We start from the raw sequence: 16932 nt of genomic DNA, 5'->3' as shown, positions 1-16932 counted from the left end.
AGATGTATGTAGCTTTTAGTGGGATAAGGACTGAAACAGCGACTCGACTGATGAGATTGTTTTATGGTTTTAATAACTGTTTTTTTTATATTTGGGGATGTACTGTTTTTAATATGATTTATGTTTAAAATGTGGTTTTACTATTGTAGTTGTAAGGCATTGAATTTTTGCCATTATCTATGTGTAAACTGCTTTGAGTCCCCTAGGGGTGAGAAAAGCATACATAAATACTGTAAATAAATAATAAATAACAGAGGGATATCAGAGGGAGTTAATAATCTAGAATGCACTAAGCTGTTGCCTTTCGCCACTCTATTCAGAGAAGAAAATGGTTTCTCTTTGGTAAGACTTAAGGTACAGTACTTATACTGACCCATGAGTAAGTTTACCCAGTTTGGAGAGGTTAATGTTTTAACTACAGTTTCTAGGCTTATTTATCAGAATTTAGGGTAATCTCAATGAAACAAAAGGAAGGATTTGTCATGAAAAGTGATTCTGTGACAAATGGTTTTCTACTGCTTTTCTGCCCATGAGGGTCCCCTTATAAATATTACCAGTTGTATTATTTAAGTTGTGTTGAGATTCTATCTTATCTCAGGTAATCTTGGGGCGATGTCGCATAAAACAACGCATCCAATGAAAACTTCAAAGTCTGGACGGGCTCTTGGACTAGGATGCAGCCTTCCAAATATCTTTGCTCTAGCCATTTGGGGCTTCAAAACCAACACTGTGAACTGAGCTCAAAAACAAGACAGATGTCAAAGCAGTTGTGTGCCACAGCCACACTGTGCCAAAGGTAGCCCCACATAGAGCATATTTCAGTCGTTTAATAGGTAAACAATTGATAAGACCTGGTATGAACTTCACAATTTGAATATTTTGCTGCCTTTGAACCCCCAATCATAATGGTGGAACTAACAAATAGTGGGCATAAAATAGGCTGCTTAAAAGTTTTTCAACATAAACAGGGGTGCAAACTGAGCTCACTGCACAGAATAAAAAGGTACCAAAAATAATAAAGCAAAACAGAAAGCCTACCTTCAAACCTTCCAGGAAAATGATCTGTAGCTCTGGTCCTTTTTTTCTTTTTTCTTTTGGCATTATCTGCTATGGGAAGGGGCTCACTGATGGCCATTTCTACAAAGCAGAAAGGGTAGAAAGGGTAAACCATCATTATGTTTATGTCATGTAATGCTGAGAAATAATACTCGTTCAATGTTTTCTTTATGGTTGTAGCATTTAACATTTGTGAGAATTAATAAGTAACAAGAAACTGTGTGTTTTTATGCCAAGCTCTTCCTTTTTAAACTATTTTAAAGTCATAAATTATTCAAGACAATATGAAGAACAAGCATTTATAATAAATTTACTGAGAAAACTATCTCTGTCTCTCGGTACTATGGCAACAGCATACCAAACTGGCCCAACAGAAATATCTATACTCTTTCAAAAGCCTCCAGTGTGCCTCCAAAGACAACATTTCCGCATAGCAACTTGCTCGTCTGTTTCACACAGGAGTTTAATTAATTGGCCTCCATTTCAATTGCCTTAAAACAGGTTTCACTTTTCAAATATAGATGGAAGAATGAACTATAGCTGGAAGAATAAGAGAATAATGCCATATCAGGGCAGCAAGGGCTACAGATTGCAGTCATATCTAGTAACAAAATGATAGCTCATTTCACTTATTTCCATATTCTTCTGACCTCTGTAATTATTTCTTCAATATACTATGGAAAATATGGTTCTTTTGTCTACAAATAAATGGTGTAAAACATTGGTCCCACAAGGAAATAGCTCAGCCTTCAAAATTTGAGTCATTTCTAGGTGCTTCCAGATTGTACCCTTCCTGTGTGACTAATCAGTTGTTGCTGTTATTGTTTTTAACTGACAGTGATCTAGACTGTAAAATTAATTTGGTTTGATACCACTTTCACTATCATGGCTCAATGCTATGGAGTCCTGGGAATTGCAGTTTGGTGGGCACCAGGGCTCTTTGGCAGACTTTGCAAAACTACAGCTCTCATGATTTCATAAAATTAAGCCATGGCAATTAAAGTTGCATGAAACTGTAATAATGTAACCCGAAATAGCAACCCTAGAAGGAAGACACCCAACCCTAGAAGGAAGAGCAGACATAATGAATGTGGCATTATTTTCCTTCCAAACCAGTCAAGAAGTAAAATGCATGAGGGAGCGTGTTTTGGAGCAATTGCTTTCTCCAGATTGTATGACCATGTTCCAGAAGCATTATCTCCTGATGATGCACAGACCTAATCATTATCATCCACCATAATTGCAAACATGGAAAGACTAATTTTCATGTCCCATGCCTTTTGTAGAAGAATAAAAACATGAAACATTGTTCAAGATCATTCCACAAATGCTGAAGAAATCCCACACGTTGGTTAACATAATTTTGTTAGAAACTAGAAAAAAAAATTACGTGTGGAAACACTTATTTGCCCGATACTCTCTCTACTGTTTTTATTTAGATTGCTGAATAAATCCAAACTGAAATATATATATCTCATTAACCTTGATCACTTTCTGATCCTTATATCAATAGTGACAAGTGATGTCTTTCATGAATTCATCCCCAAAACGTATTTGTTCTGTATACTTGAACTGGGCCAAGATACAGAATCTATTGCCTGGAGAATTGTTCAGACCAGACTTCTACTAGTTTCTTCCATGTCTGACACTCCTAAGGTCAAAGAGTTTTCTTTCACACCAGAAAATAACTTCACTCATTGACATCTCCAACTTGTGCTATGGCAGACATACAAGAGGTGTTATTTTATCTGTTTATTTGGCCTATGGCCTGTAATCTGAAATGCATGACATATCCTTGCATGACCTCTAGTGATCTAAAGATACTTTCCCAGCCAGAATCAACCAGACACATTTTTACTGTGTGCAAGACAGCAATCAAATGCTGCACAACAAGGCAATGGCTCTAACGTTAACCTCCATCATCCTACAAAATATATTCAACAAATGACATAATATGGCATTAAAGAGATGTGGGTCAGCTCTGTGTTAGATCATTTCAATGTACCTATATTATAAAAATATCATCAATGTTTCTGGGGGAAAATTTAAGTCAATTCACAGTAAACTATTTCTAAAATCACAGATATATTAATTGACTGCAGCAAAAACAAGAAGTCTCTTGGAACCTTGCAAAAACTAAGCACTGCCATCGCTCCCCTTCTAAGAAGCAGCAAAAGAGAACAGTGTGAACAGTAAAATCAGGGGAAGCAGGGCTTTTAAATGTGATCTTTCCTCAACACGATGGCCTCAGCATTTGCTCACTGAAGCCACTTTCGCTCCGGTGTGTTGCAATTTAATTAGAAAAGACCTATTTGAGATGACCTTTCACTGTCATGAAAGGTAGATCTTTCATGTGTTAAAGTGATTTATGCTGGTGAGAAGCTGTTCTCATTTAGAAATGTCAAAAACATGCTTTTAGAGTTGAGTAATATTTATATTTAATTAACTGCTTAGAATAAACAATGTGGAATTAAGAGTGCTGATGTCCAGAGAAACAGTTCCTAGCTGAGGAGGGAAACAGTTGGGAAAAGGCATTATGATGCTGAAAATCCAATGATGAGGAATTGCTTAACTGCTAATGCTAAGACAAACAAACTAGCACAATAAACTGAGTCCATAACCTTCTCCACAGGGATGGGCACTCTATCATAATCACACCAAATACTGCAGTGCTCCCTCAACCTCCCTGAACATCCCCATAAGAAGGAAACTAGGAATAACCTTGTCCCTTCGAATGTTTTGCAGATAAATGCACCACAGGGATAGATGCAAACATAACAATCCAGACCTCAAAGCAGATACCTGATTTATGCTGGCTTGACTTCACTGAAAAGAGTGCTGATGTATCCTGGCAACACATTTCACTCACAAATGGGCTCGACGAAGGATTATTTTGTGACTGAAATTTTAAAAAAATCTTAATTAGTTTTGTAAGCTATCACCTAGATAAAACACACTGTGCCCGATTTAGGGAAATGTAGTAAAAAAGCAAAACCTGTGATAATGGACTCATTAACATACATATATATTTGCTGCTATAGCTACACATTGTCCGTACACATACATATATTAGATAGGCTCTTGGTGCATTCCCATTCATTTTCCATCTATTCTATTCCCAAACATTGTTTCTATGAGGCAATACATTCCTTCGGAGCACATAGGTACTTGCCTGCTTTGGTTGTGAAACTCTATATACATCACCATATACAACAATGGTGCTGTTAGTATATGCATTCAACCAGCCTTATGGATTTCACAGGATTTTCCTAGACAATGAATACTCGGGAGATGGGTTTCCCAGTCCTTTCCATTGAACTATGGCCTATAGTATTCATTGGTATTCATTGGCAGCCTCCCATCCAAGTACTAACCAGGGCTGATCGTGCTTACTCCCAAGATAAGAGGAGCTGGTGCCTTTAGGGTATTTAGGCCCTCAATGTGCACAACTATGAAATAAATTAATAAGGCAAGAGGACATGTGAAGAGGGTGCATTCTTTTGGAACTTCCTAGTTCATGTTTTCTCAATAAGCTAAATTGGGCCTCATTCTCCAGTGCAACTTCCTTTTAGAGGAAATGGCAGGATAAACTGAGGAAATGTTAACCATCTGGGAAGACAAAATCCTAACAGGAAAGCAAAAAAGAAAAGAAAAGAAAAAATATTTTTTTCACCAAGACTATAGATAATGTTTGCACTCTATTGGCAGGGTGGCACTCACAGTATGCCAGGCTCATTTTGGCCATGAAAGTACAATATTCAAAAATAAATATCTTAATTCTCTTTCCTTCTTTTAACTGTTGACAGTCTTGGATTCCAACTGCTTCTGATCTGTTCTACAAATTCAGCTTCAATAAAAGGTGCAAATCTTTTTTTTTTTTACAGAAACAAATCTCAATCATACTTTGCATATATGCCAACGTGGCTTACAAGACACCCCTGAGAGTATGCACACATCGATTCCATGACAGCTGAAACATGTGTCATAATATATACAGTTGTCCTGAAAATTTAGATCCCACTGAAGCAGCAATTTATTTTGCTTCAAATATATGCTTGAATTGCTATGGCAAAGGTCTATTTAAATCTGATAAGCTGTCCAATGTATTTCCCACTAGTCAGAGAAAAGGACTTTAATGCCCTGCACTGAGATGGAATTTTTCCTCTCCCCAAAATGAGCTGTGGCACATTAAGAAAAACAGTAAAAAGTAGAACTGGCCCTGGAATATGACATGGATTATGTAATTTTAATTGTTGTTTGAATGTTATGTTTTAATTGGTTTGTTTTTAATTTTTTTTTGTTTATTCATCAATGTGTGTGTGCGTGTGTGGCATCAAATTGTTGCCTTTGTAAGGCTGCCCTGAGTCCCCTTTGGGGTTGTTAAAGGCAATATACAAGTATGGTAAATAAATAAATAAACAGAAGAATAATTTAATAACATGTATTTGATCTAATTGATTTACGCAGCTTACAAAAACAAGCTTTTTATTTTGGAAAATTCTGAGCTACCTTGGTGCAGAAGATGCTGTTAAATATAAAAAGTAAAGCATACACTTGGCAAACCTTGAACAATTATGGTACTGGTTCCCATAGTTTCCCTCACTAGAAAAATATAACTGCCAATCTCCTATACCAGACAGTTTGGACACTAATGAAGAGGGAAAGGGGTACGTCATTACATACATTGTATCTTCTGTTCTCAAGAGATCTCACCAATTATCCTGCAATGTTATATTAAATTAACTAGAGCTTGTCATTCATGTATGGATACATCATATGAACTTCATTTCATTGTTAATAACTTTTCTTCAAATATGGTCCAACAGGTTTGGGAACCATCTGGATCAGGATTGTTTTTCCTCAGCTACTAGTATCTTCCAGATGTTTTGGACCAGAATGATTCTTAGCAACTGATCATGCTCGGCGAGGATTGGTTGCCATTTGGGGAGTCCCTGCTCTCCGTTCCAACCTCTTCGAAAGCGTGATTGGTTGGGATGAGAGACAGGGCTTTCTCAGTGGTGGCCCCTTGGCTGTGGAACTCTCTCCCCAGTGACATCAGACAGGCCCCATCCCTCCTGGTTTGTAGAAAAAAGACCTGGCTTTTTATGCAGGTGTTTGGTAAATAGGAAATTACGGAATGAGACTTTAACAGCTTGAATAATGGACTATAGATTTTGGAAAACTATTATAGATAATACAATATAATACTACTACTAATAATACAATATTATAATAATATATTTATATTACATGTAATATTATTAATAATATTACAATATAATGCTATAGTACGATATAATAATATATAATACTTATATTGTGCTATTGTGCTATGCTAATAATATGGTATATTGTATGTATATACTGTATATACTCGAGTATAAGCCTAGTTTTTCAGTCCTTTTGTTAGGCTACAAAAGTCTCCCCCGGCTTATACTCAAGTCAATATTATTTATTATTTTACTTTGTTGTTGTTGTTATTATTGTTATTATTATTACATGTATTTTATTGTTGTTATTATTACATTTATTATTTTACTCTAATATTGTTATAGTTACATTTATTATTTTACTGTATTGTTATTATTATGTTTATTATTTTACTCTATAATTATTTTACTCTATTATTATTGGAGGACATGTAAGCATATTTACATTGAAGAAGGTTAGAATAATGGTTCAATCAGAATTGGACAGTATTATCTTGAATTACAGTTTTATGTAATTCAAAAGCATTGAACCTCCTGATGCCTAAATTAATATAATTTTATTGGTATCTATTTTTATTTTGAAATTTACCAGTAGCTGCTGTATCTCCCACCCTCGGCTTATACTCGAGTCAATACATTTTCCCAGTTTTTTGTGGTAAAATTAGGTGCCTCGGCTTATATTCGGGTCAGCTTATACTCGAGTATACACGGTATCTTGTAAGCCACTCTGAGTCCCCTTCAGGATGAGAAGGGCAGCATATAAATGCCAGAAATAAATAAATAAATAAGAGATCATGACTCAGCATTTTAGATGGTTTTTAATCTGATTGATTGATATGTATTTTAATTGCTTATATGTTTGGAGTGTTTTATATTTTGATGTGTTTTATTGTTTATCTGTGCAGCATTACATTTTTGCCAGATTTGTAAGCCACCTTGAGTCTCCTCCTGCGTCGAGAAAGGCGGGGTAGAAATGAAGTAAATAAATAAATTTGAAACATCTAGTTGGCACCAGACTGGGGAAGGCTATTTATATTCCTAGAAGTGACATTATGGACTAATCTGCAAGATTAATCACCAAAGTTCCAAGCCACCCATTCTGCTTCCCATCCCACACAAACTTCTGTGATCCAAAAAGAAAAAGAGAGCTAACTATTTTAAGCCTGGACTGCATCCAAAATGTTCTTCTTTCCCCAGAGCTACTAATACTTAGCTGTGTACTGTTGGAAAGGTGCTGTAAATTTAAATGAAAAGCAATAGTATCGTATTGTTTTTAGACTGTTTAATTTGTTATTCTAGTTATAGTTGATATTGTTATAAGTCGTTGTGACTGATACTTGATTTTGTTTCATTTTATTAAGTATGGATGTCTGTCCTTATGCCTCTCAATGACTGTTTTCTGCAAAGGAAACTGATACAAACATATAATATGTAATAATACCTTTGTACAATGTATCCCTCTTTGACACTAAAATACATTTTTTGAAAAGAAAGATTAAAAAAAGAACAAACTGCTGGGATTCTTGCCTTTAAGAGTACCTCTCACTCGCTCATTTTTAACTAGCACGTTTCTCCTACCAAGAGTCTCTTGTACAAGAAACCATCTACAATTCTGGTGCAATGACAACTAGTAAAATAAGACAGAGCAGCTGGAGAACCATTCCAAAAAGGCCATTTTGAACAGAACAATGGCCCTGCAAACACTTGAAATGTGACTGCAACTTGCACATGATGTGGTTGAAAAAAAGGAGTTATTCTCAAGAAAGATTCTCTGCTTTTAATTCCCTGCCTCTAAATTGCTCTATTTTTCTAAGGGGAAGCAGTGTACTCCAGAGATGTAGAGAGGCAGAACGAAAGGAGGAAAGAGGATGTTTCTTCCAACCAAAAACCCTTAAGTCTCTATGTCTACTTTCTGAGAAACAGAAACTTTTCAAACTGAAACTTAATCAGGCTGCTTCTGGTAATATGAAAGTTACACAGACATCTGGTGAAGGACAAATTTCACTTCAAATGCCATGTGACCACACCTATGACAAAATAGCAACTAGGCTTCCCACACCTGTCTCTAAACAAAGTGAGGGAATGTCCATTAAATATTAAAAGCTGTCTCACATTGGACCCAAATATACGTTTCCTACTGCTTATCCATACTGAATAGCCTGTGGATCATCAAATTTAACTGCCTGGCAATTTGAAAAGTGTCCTTGTAGGTTTTCACCTAGGGCCCTTCCACAAAGTCATATAACCCAGAATATCAAGGCGGAATAACCCACAGTATCTGCTTTGAACTGGAATATCTGAGTCTACACTGCCATATATCTCAGTTCAAAGCAGATAATGTGAGATTTTATTCAACTCTGTGGAAGGGGTCCCAGTAATACAATCTATGAAACAGATAAGCAGACTGTACTGGAAATAACACTGCAAGGTATACATTCCAAAACATTAATCATCCTGTTAAAAAGAATTAGGAATGATCGTCAATAAGAACCTAGGCATAAATGATTGACACATAAATTGTGGGACTATGTAAGTAAAATTCAGGGATGCTTGGAAAAGCTCCTACTGGAAAAGCACATTTAGTGTGGATCACCACTTTCAGTACACAACTGAAGTAGTGGTAAGGAATAACAAACATGTTTAGAGCTAAGAAAAATGAGAGAGAGAAAGAAAAATGAAAGAAGCTGGATTTGTGAGGCTTGGGTGGGGAAAAATAATTAAATCAGAACTCGATAACATTTCTTTGAAACATGTTTGTCTTACTAAGCAGAGGAACACATTTTTATGTCTAAAGCAGATGACAAGGAATAATAAGGACACTAATGAGAAACACAGACAGAACATTAGGAACAACATTAGCTATGAACAGGCTGTAACGTTGCAACATATCCCCTTATTTTATCAGATTTATAGATAGATTTCAACCACAACATCCACTTCAAAAGCTTATAGCAATTTTTAAAATCAAATCATGATGGATTTTTCTTTACTGGAAAAGAATCCAGGAATGTAGTAGAACAAGGGCAATTTTTTTGGGAATTATGGATCTCCATAACCTTTTGGGAAACCACTGGTCACAGGAAAGGGATGACCTTGTTAGAGATCATTACCATTTGGAAAGACCAGGAATTGCCTGAGAAGAGTTAAAAACTCACTTGAGTCAAACTTCTCCTTAGTGATAAATATCCACTAATATTCCTGTAAGGCAACCTGGTTTCTCAGCTGTTAAACTGAAATCCTAGATATCTCTCTGAACTGTTAGGGACAAAGATATGCCAATGCACAAAAAAAATTATATATAGCAGTTTCAGAAGTGTTTCTTTCAATTGCTCAAAAATATATCTACTCTCCTTAAAACATCTTGGTTTAAATCATGCTCTCAAAAGACCAAAATAAAGTAGACTTCTTTAAAAGTAACACAGTTGGTTTACTCACAAACTTCATGTATTCGGCATACAGGTATTCGGCATATCAATACAGTTACAGATAGAATTTGAAGTAGTTTCTCTGTGCAGATAACACGGGGCATCTTTCTTAGAATCGTAACAGTCCAAAGTCTAAAGCCTCTCTCTGGTTTGAGAGTCTAACACAGTCTGTTCTCCAACGCATTCTATTTCTACAACTTCAAAACTGTAGTGTACTGCTTCTGATACAAACACACTTCTAAAATGAAGTCTAAATCTGAATATCCCCAGATCTGGTTACATGGTCTTCAGCCCCGCCTACAACAAAGAGTTTAAGGAAATCTGCAAACCAATAAACACATATACAATACAGTAAGTAATCTGAATTATATACATAACTAATAGCTAGTGGAGGCTTGAAGAAGATTGTTATTTCCAACAAAATAAGAACATTGTTTCCCACAATATATAAGAATTCCGACTTTCTATGAATTTTTCCTTCAGCATTGCTATAAATGAAATCAATTGAGCATTTCAAAATGCAAAATATCTTTACTGGCCATCTAGTATGCACAAAGCACTTGATGTAAGCTTCCAAAGCTCCAAAATCATATAGAAGAAAAGTCACAGTGTTAGAGTCACAGGCCTAGATTTTGTATAAAACGTCATTTCTGTTGCATGGCTTAATCTGCCAAATAAGGTGGACAGGTAAGGATACCAAGGGCCTACAAATACAGCAGATATAATATTTGTTGGTGTAAACTGATTTTCAGTTTCTCGCCTCTGCGATACTAGAAAGTTGCAGGAAAATTTCATTTGGGAGCAATTTTTATTTGAGGGAACAATGCTCTCATTTTATCCTGATTAGCTATAATACATTTGTCCTACTCTTGATTTCATGAACTAGCCAAACACAGCTAAAATAGTACACCGCTCATGAACACAAAGCAAGATATTCTATTTTACCTTAATGGAACAAGGGAAGCTCTTCAGTTCTGAAATTGCACTGTGCCCGATTGCATTAGACATCTGGGGAAGATGAAAACAGAATTATTCATAACTCTTAAAAGAAGCAGAAAACAGCCTTAGGTGGAATACATAAGATTTTCAAGCAATAACAATAAAGAACTCTTAGAAAAGAGTGTGTCAACAATTATACTTTTTCTGTGCAAGATACTGAAACTATTAAGAGTCTCTGATACAGTGGTATCAGGATTAATTTGAAGTATTAGACTGATTTGTACCATCACAAAAGGTGGTTTATCATATAGTCTATAACACAGAAATAGCCTAATCATAGAAAAGGTAGAATAGCTTTCAAAAGTTATTTTTTGAACTACAACTCCCAGTGATTCTGAGAAGGAGTCCAAAAATAGGAATATAAAAATACTGTAGAATAGGGCCCCATACTGAAAACATGACGAGGTCAACAACATCCATTCCGTTGTCCTCTGATAGTCCTTCTACCTTTGCTTCTTTCATTATTTTCCTGAACACGTGAAAACCTCAGTTCCAATGGCAGAAGAGTATGGAACACGGTCCCTTTGAAATTAATTAGGATTATTTTAAAGACAAGTTTTTGCAAGGCTAGCTTATATTGCTTTGAAATTTATAACCTTCTCTTCCATGACGTTGACACTCAAGGCATCTCACAAGGAAACAAAATTCCAAAAACAACACAGCAAAATGTTTTGGAATTGCAAAAAGAGGGGTGTCAATGAAAATCAAGACTGCAGAAGTAAAATAGATTCTTTATACAGTACAATCCTATGCAACTGAACTGTTTGCCCTTAGGTTCAAAGGACTGCACCTTTGTATGATATAAAAGTGTGTGTATACAGGTGTGTGGATCCCTTCAGGGCACCTGTTGACTTTCACAGGTGAATTTCACAGGGCTTATGTAGATAACAAATGCTCAGGGGTGGTTTGGCATTACTTTCCTCTGAAATATAGCTTACTGACAACTCAAATATGCCTTTAACAATTAATTCATGGATCACAAATGAACCTTCATTTGCAGATAATGAAATGCCACAAAGCAGAAACAACTTTGTGTATTTTAGAAATAGATACGCTAGTAAAGGTTTCCCCTTGACATTAAGTCTAGTCGTGTCCAACTTTGGGGGGTGGTGCTCATTTCCAGTTCTAAGCCGAACAGCCGATGTTGTCCGTAAATGCCTCCAAGGTCATGTGACCAGCATGGAGTGCTGTTACTTTTCCACCGAATCAGTACCTATTGATCTACTCATATTTGCATGTTTTCAATCTGCTAGGTTGTTAGAAGCTGGGGCTAACAGTGGGAGCTCATCCTTCTCCCCAGATTCAAACCACCAACCTTTCAGTCAGCAAATTCAGCAGCTCAACACCACCGGGGGCTCCTTATAGATAAGCTACTGGACACAATATGTGAGCACAAACAAAGGAGAGACACTTTTCATAGATTTTACATCTGGTGTCCTAGGAAAGGAAAAGAATTTTATCTCTGAAGTGATGCTGATTGGAGGCTGATTTCCACTTGAATCTCTAAGAGTTATAGCATTTTTGGTTCCATGTACACTAACCATTTAATACAGTTCACAGCTATCTCCAAGCAGTACTGAACAGACAACAAACTCTCACAAAAACAAACAAAAGGAAGCCCTTAAGGTCCATCAGTGCTCTGTGGTTTGTGTCATCATCATCTGGGTGTTGAGATGGTTCCAGGATTTTGTATGGAATCATCTCACAGCGAAACCATCTTTCTTCAATACCAGTCTGAAACTGCTTCCACTTTAACTGGTTACATCCTTTGAGATCTTGGGATATGTAGTTTATGGAGAAATGTTCAGAGTTCTCGGTCAGACAGCTCTAGTTTGTCACCAAACTACAAGCCCCCTACGCTTGGGTTTTGTATGAGGCAGTCATGGCAGTTAAAGTGGAATCATGATGCAATAATTGTGTGGTGTTGATGACCTTGTTTTTGAAAAAGAAACAAGTGCTGGCCATCAGTGTTTTGAAAGCTGCAGTTCAGGGTAAACAACAATGATGCAATTCAGGGTAAACAGCAACATCCTCAAACTGGTGTTTTCCAAATATGCTTGGACTACAACTTCCACCATCCTGATTGGAGATGGTGGCAGATTAATCTATCTAATGGGCACCAGGTTAAGTTAGGCTGACTTAAAGAGAAGACACATCAGTAAAATGAGGATGGTAAGATCAGACTTTAGGTAAAAAGGTAGAACACCCCTGAGCAAATGCTAAAATATAATAATTGGCACATTTGTGTCCCCATGGAAAGTTTCCAGAGGCAACTGAGTACTGAACTACTTAGATTGCTAACTAGTTAGACTGTAGTATGATCCAGAAATGTAATTAAAGACTTTTAATTTCAGCAATGCCATGACCTGAAGCCCAGTTGTGTTGATTCCTTGAGTTTTCAGATGTTTCCACTACGCCAGAGAAACTAGTAAGATAAACATAGGTCATATAGTGTGCATTGACATACGGTATAGGTTAGGAACCTGCACTTGGTTTGCAACAGAAACTTCAGACAACATATTCAACAGTAAATTAAAATGTGAGTTCTGGTGCAAAGCAACAATAGAGCCATAAGTCTCTCATCTGCAGCTTACAGACACCTACTTCTGTGATCTTGTTGGACCATTAAGGGTGCATCTACACTGCAGAATGAATGCAGTTTGATACCACTTTAACTGTTGTGGCTCAATGCTATGGAATCATGGTAGTTTCACAAGGTCTTTAGTTTTCTTTGCCAAGTTTCACAAGGTCTTTAGTTTTCTTTGCTGGTGCCTCACCAATCACCAAAACTACAACTCCCAGGATTCCATAGTTGAAATGCTGACAAACTGCATTCATTCTACAGTCTAGATGAGGCCAGTACCAAGAGTTGGTACTGGCCTCAATCCACAAACTGAAGAACAGTTCCTGTAAAATTACAATATGTGCATGTCCGCTAATCTCACTGTCCTGCTTTATAATCTACTTTGCCTATTTCCTATTATTGGGTGCATCTATACTGCAGAACTAATGCAGTTTGACACATTAACTGCCATAGTTCAGTGTTATGGAATTCTGGGATTTGTATTTTGGTGAGACACCAGTGCAGAAAAGGCTTTTAGAACTACAGTTCTCAGGATCCCATAGCACTGAGCCATGGCAGTTAAGAGTGGCATCAAACTGTATTAATTCTACCGTGTAGTAGATGCACCCATTGTTTATTGTGGCAGAGGCACAATAAGGAGAGCCCACAGAACTGCACACCAATTTGAATCACAAACTTGATGGCAGTCCACAGAAAGGACTTGTTGAAGTCATGTGTTTGACTAATGGATACCTTTTTCTAATTGTTATGTTACTTCAAGACTCAGGGAGAGGAAAAATTAAGTCCAAGATGTACCACCTTGGTGTAAACAACATGGAGAGAAGCCGTTTACCATCACTAACCACAAAAACAATACATCATGTCATTTTATACCAGGCATAGACAACCTTGGGCCCTCCAGGTGTTTTGGACTTCAACTCCCACAATCCCTAACAGCCTCAGCTGGGGAAAGGAAAGGGCCCGAGACTTTTAGGGGTTGTAGGAATCCAAAACACCTGGAGGGCCCAAGTTTGCCCATGGCTATTTTATACTCTGCCTCTCTCATAGCAGGGGCCTCAACGTGGCTTGCAAAAATTTTTTGACCCAAATCCAGCTAAAACAGACTTTTATCCAGAATTTTGAAAACCAAAATGCTCCAAAATTTACAGCTATCTACATGGGGTGGGGGAGGGGCTGAGTGATGCCTTTGCTTTCTAAGAGTTGAATATACACAAACATTGTTTTATGCAAAAGGAAAAAAATAGAAAATATTATAGAAAATTACCTTTAAGTCAGGTATATAAATAAATTCTGTGTTTAGACTTGGATCCCATCTCCCAGATAACTCATTGTAGGAATATGTATTATAGCTATTACAAAATCTAGGGGAAATTATCTAAAACGCTCCTAGTTTTGGACAAAGAAAACTAAACTTGGTGGTTGTTTTTTAACCAAAATGATGAGATTTTGATTTACAAAGCAGCTTAGGAGTGTGCTTTCATTCCAGGCAATGCCTTCTCCCCTCTGCTGCCCAAGTGCTCATTCATCAGCAGAGAAAGGGAAACTTTGAAAAAGCCAAACCTGCTCGCATGCACACAAAATGAGCTTCATCAGCAAGATGGACCGGAAGGACACTTTCCAGGGTGTTGGGAGCCAGAGACTTGTGAAGTTGTGACAAAAGAGTGCCTCGGCGCATGTGCAGAGCGCCTTTCTTTCACCCGCCAACAAACTCCAGCTGCTTTAGGAACCAATTGAGCTGGGATGCTGATGCAATTCGCTTACACGGCGCGGGTTTCCTCCCCCTCTCCCAAGAGGGCATCCACACTGTAGAATCCATGCAGTATGACTCCGCTTTACATGGTATGGAACACGGGGAGTTTGGAACCGCTTTATCTGTTATGGAGCCCTCTGACCCATCAAACCCTGGGAGTTTGGTGGGTCAGAGAACTCGCCAAAGTAGAACTCTCACCGCTCCACCAAAGCACGGAGCCATGGCAATTAAAGCGGTACCAAAACTAGATTCACTCTACAGTGTGGATGCACCCCCAAATGGAGAGGCTGGGCTGGCCCATTCCTCTCTCCATCCCTCAAGGGGCCCTTCCTCGCCCTGCTGCCTCCCTCTCCGTCCCCATTCCCCCCACTTGCACTCCCACTTTCACCCACCTCCACGTCCTCCCTCTCGGCAAGGGTTTCCACCCAGGCGCTCTCCACGGGGGGCGGGGCAACGCGGGAGTGACGTCACTCGGGAAGCTCCTCCCCCATTTGGGAGCTTCTTCATTTCTATTTCTCTCTCTCCCCCCCCCCCCCCCCCGCCTTTCCCGCCTTAAGCAACGATTGAGAAAGAGTCCACGAGCGCATGCCCGGGGATTGCACGCTCGCTCCCTACTTCTGGGAACAGACAGAGCGAGAAAGGCAGGTTCCGTGCGCATGCGCAAAAGAAGCGCTTTTCATTCCAGGTGGACGCCTCAGTGGGGAAGTCTGAAGTCACTCACTATCGCATTCATGCCGTTTGACACTGCTTTAACTGCTATGGCTCATCACACTAGAGAAAAAATCCACTTAAAATCCAGTTTCTGCCTCCTGCAGAATTCTAGACTTTGTAGTTTAGGAAGTTCAGGAATTCCGGTTTTTGTAGTTTAGGAAGGAGCCTTCGACAACTTCACTAAACTACAAACCCCAGAATTCTGCAGGATTTTAAGTGGATTTTTTTTCTCTAACGTGATGAAGTCGTCAGTGCTGTGGAGTGTTAGGAGTTGTAGCTTTTCAAGGTCTGAGTGCTGGTGCCTCACCAAACTATAAATCCCAAGATTCCCCAGCATTGAGTCATAGCAGTGAAAGTGGCATCAAAGTGCATCAATCCTGCATTGTAAAGTGTACCCATAAGGGATCATATAGTTTAACCCAAGCATGGGCAAACCCGGGCCCTCCAGGTGTTTTGGACTTCAACTGCTTCAGTTGGCCCCACAGCTGCTTAAGCAAAAGGAAAGGGCCTGAAGCTGTTAAGAATTGTGGGAGTTGATGTCCAAAACAGCTGGAGGGCCTGACTTTGCCCCTGCCTGATCTAAAATACAACCTAAAATATATTTAGGTATGTATAATAGGTATCAAAACCAAACATTAATGATCATCAATTAGCACAGTGTTTCTCAACCTGGGGGTCGGGACCCCTGTGGGGGTCACGAGGGGGTGTCAGAGGGGTCGCCAAAGACCATCAGAAAACATAGTATTTTCTGTTGGTCATGGGGGTTCTGTGTGGGAAGTTTGGTCCAATTCTATCATTGGTGGGGTTCAGAATGCTATTTCATTGTGGGTGAACTATAAATCCCAACAACTACAACTCCCAAATGTCAATGTCTTTTCCCCCTAAATTCCACCAGTGTTCACATTTGGGCATATTGTGTATTTGTGCCAGTTTGGTCCAGATCCACCATTGTTTGAGTCCACAGTGTTCTCTGGATATAGGTGAACTACAACTCAAAAAACTCAAGGTCAATGTCCACCAGACCCTCCCAGTATTTTCTTTTGGTCATGGGAGTTCTGTGTGCCAAGTTGGATTAAATTCCATCATTGATGGAGTTCAGAAGGCTCTTTGATTTTAGGTGAACTATAAATCTCAGCAACTCCAACATTCCCAAATGACAAAATCAATCACCCCCATCCCATCAGTATTCAAATTTGG

The 16932-nt window shown here is 38.4% G+C and overlaps 1 protein-coding gene across 3 annotated transcripts in view; it reads right to left on the bottom strand.

Annotated features, from left to right (window-relative positions):
* The window catches only part of MKNK1 (MAPK interacting serine/threonine kinase 1), a 41263-nt gene extending 25736 nt beyond the window's left edge, over positions 1-15527 (bottom strand). The window contains exons 1-4 of one of the 3 annotated variants that reach the window (XM_067467898.1): positions 15417-15527; positions 10637-10699; positions 3859-3955; positions 1039-1137 (exon numbers count right to left, since the gene is read on the bottom strand). In XM_067467898.1, the coding sequence (XP_067323999.1) occupies positions 1039-1137; positions 3859-3955; positions 10637-10699 (259 nt within the window). In that variant the 5' untranslated portion in view covers positions 15417-15527. Of the gene's footprint in view, positions 1-1038; positions 1138-3858; positions 3956-10636; positions 10700-15416 lie in introns of those variants that run through there. The other 2 variants (XM_060773446.2, XM_060773447.2) reach the window with 2 other exon arrangements.
* Between the last annotated feature and the right edge of the window lie 1405 nt (positions 15528-16932).

The sequence above is a fragment of the Anolis sagrei genome, chromosome 4 (assembly GCF_037176765.1).
Source record: "Anolis sagrei isolate rAnoSag1 chromosome 4, rAnoSag1.mat, whole genome shotgun sequence".
NCBI lineage: Eukaryota > Metazoa > Chordata > Lepidosauria > Squamata > Dactyloidae > Anolis > Anolis sagrei.
This window is presented reverse-complemented; position numbering and strand designations above follow the sequence as displayed.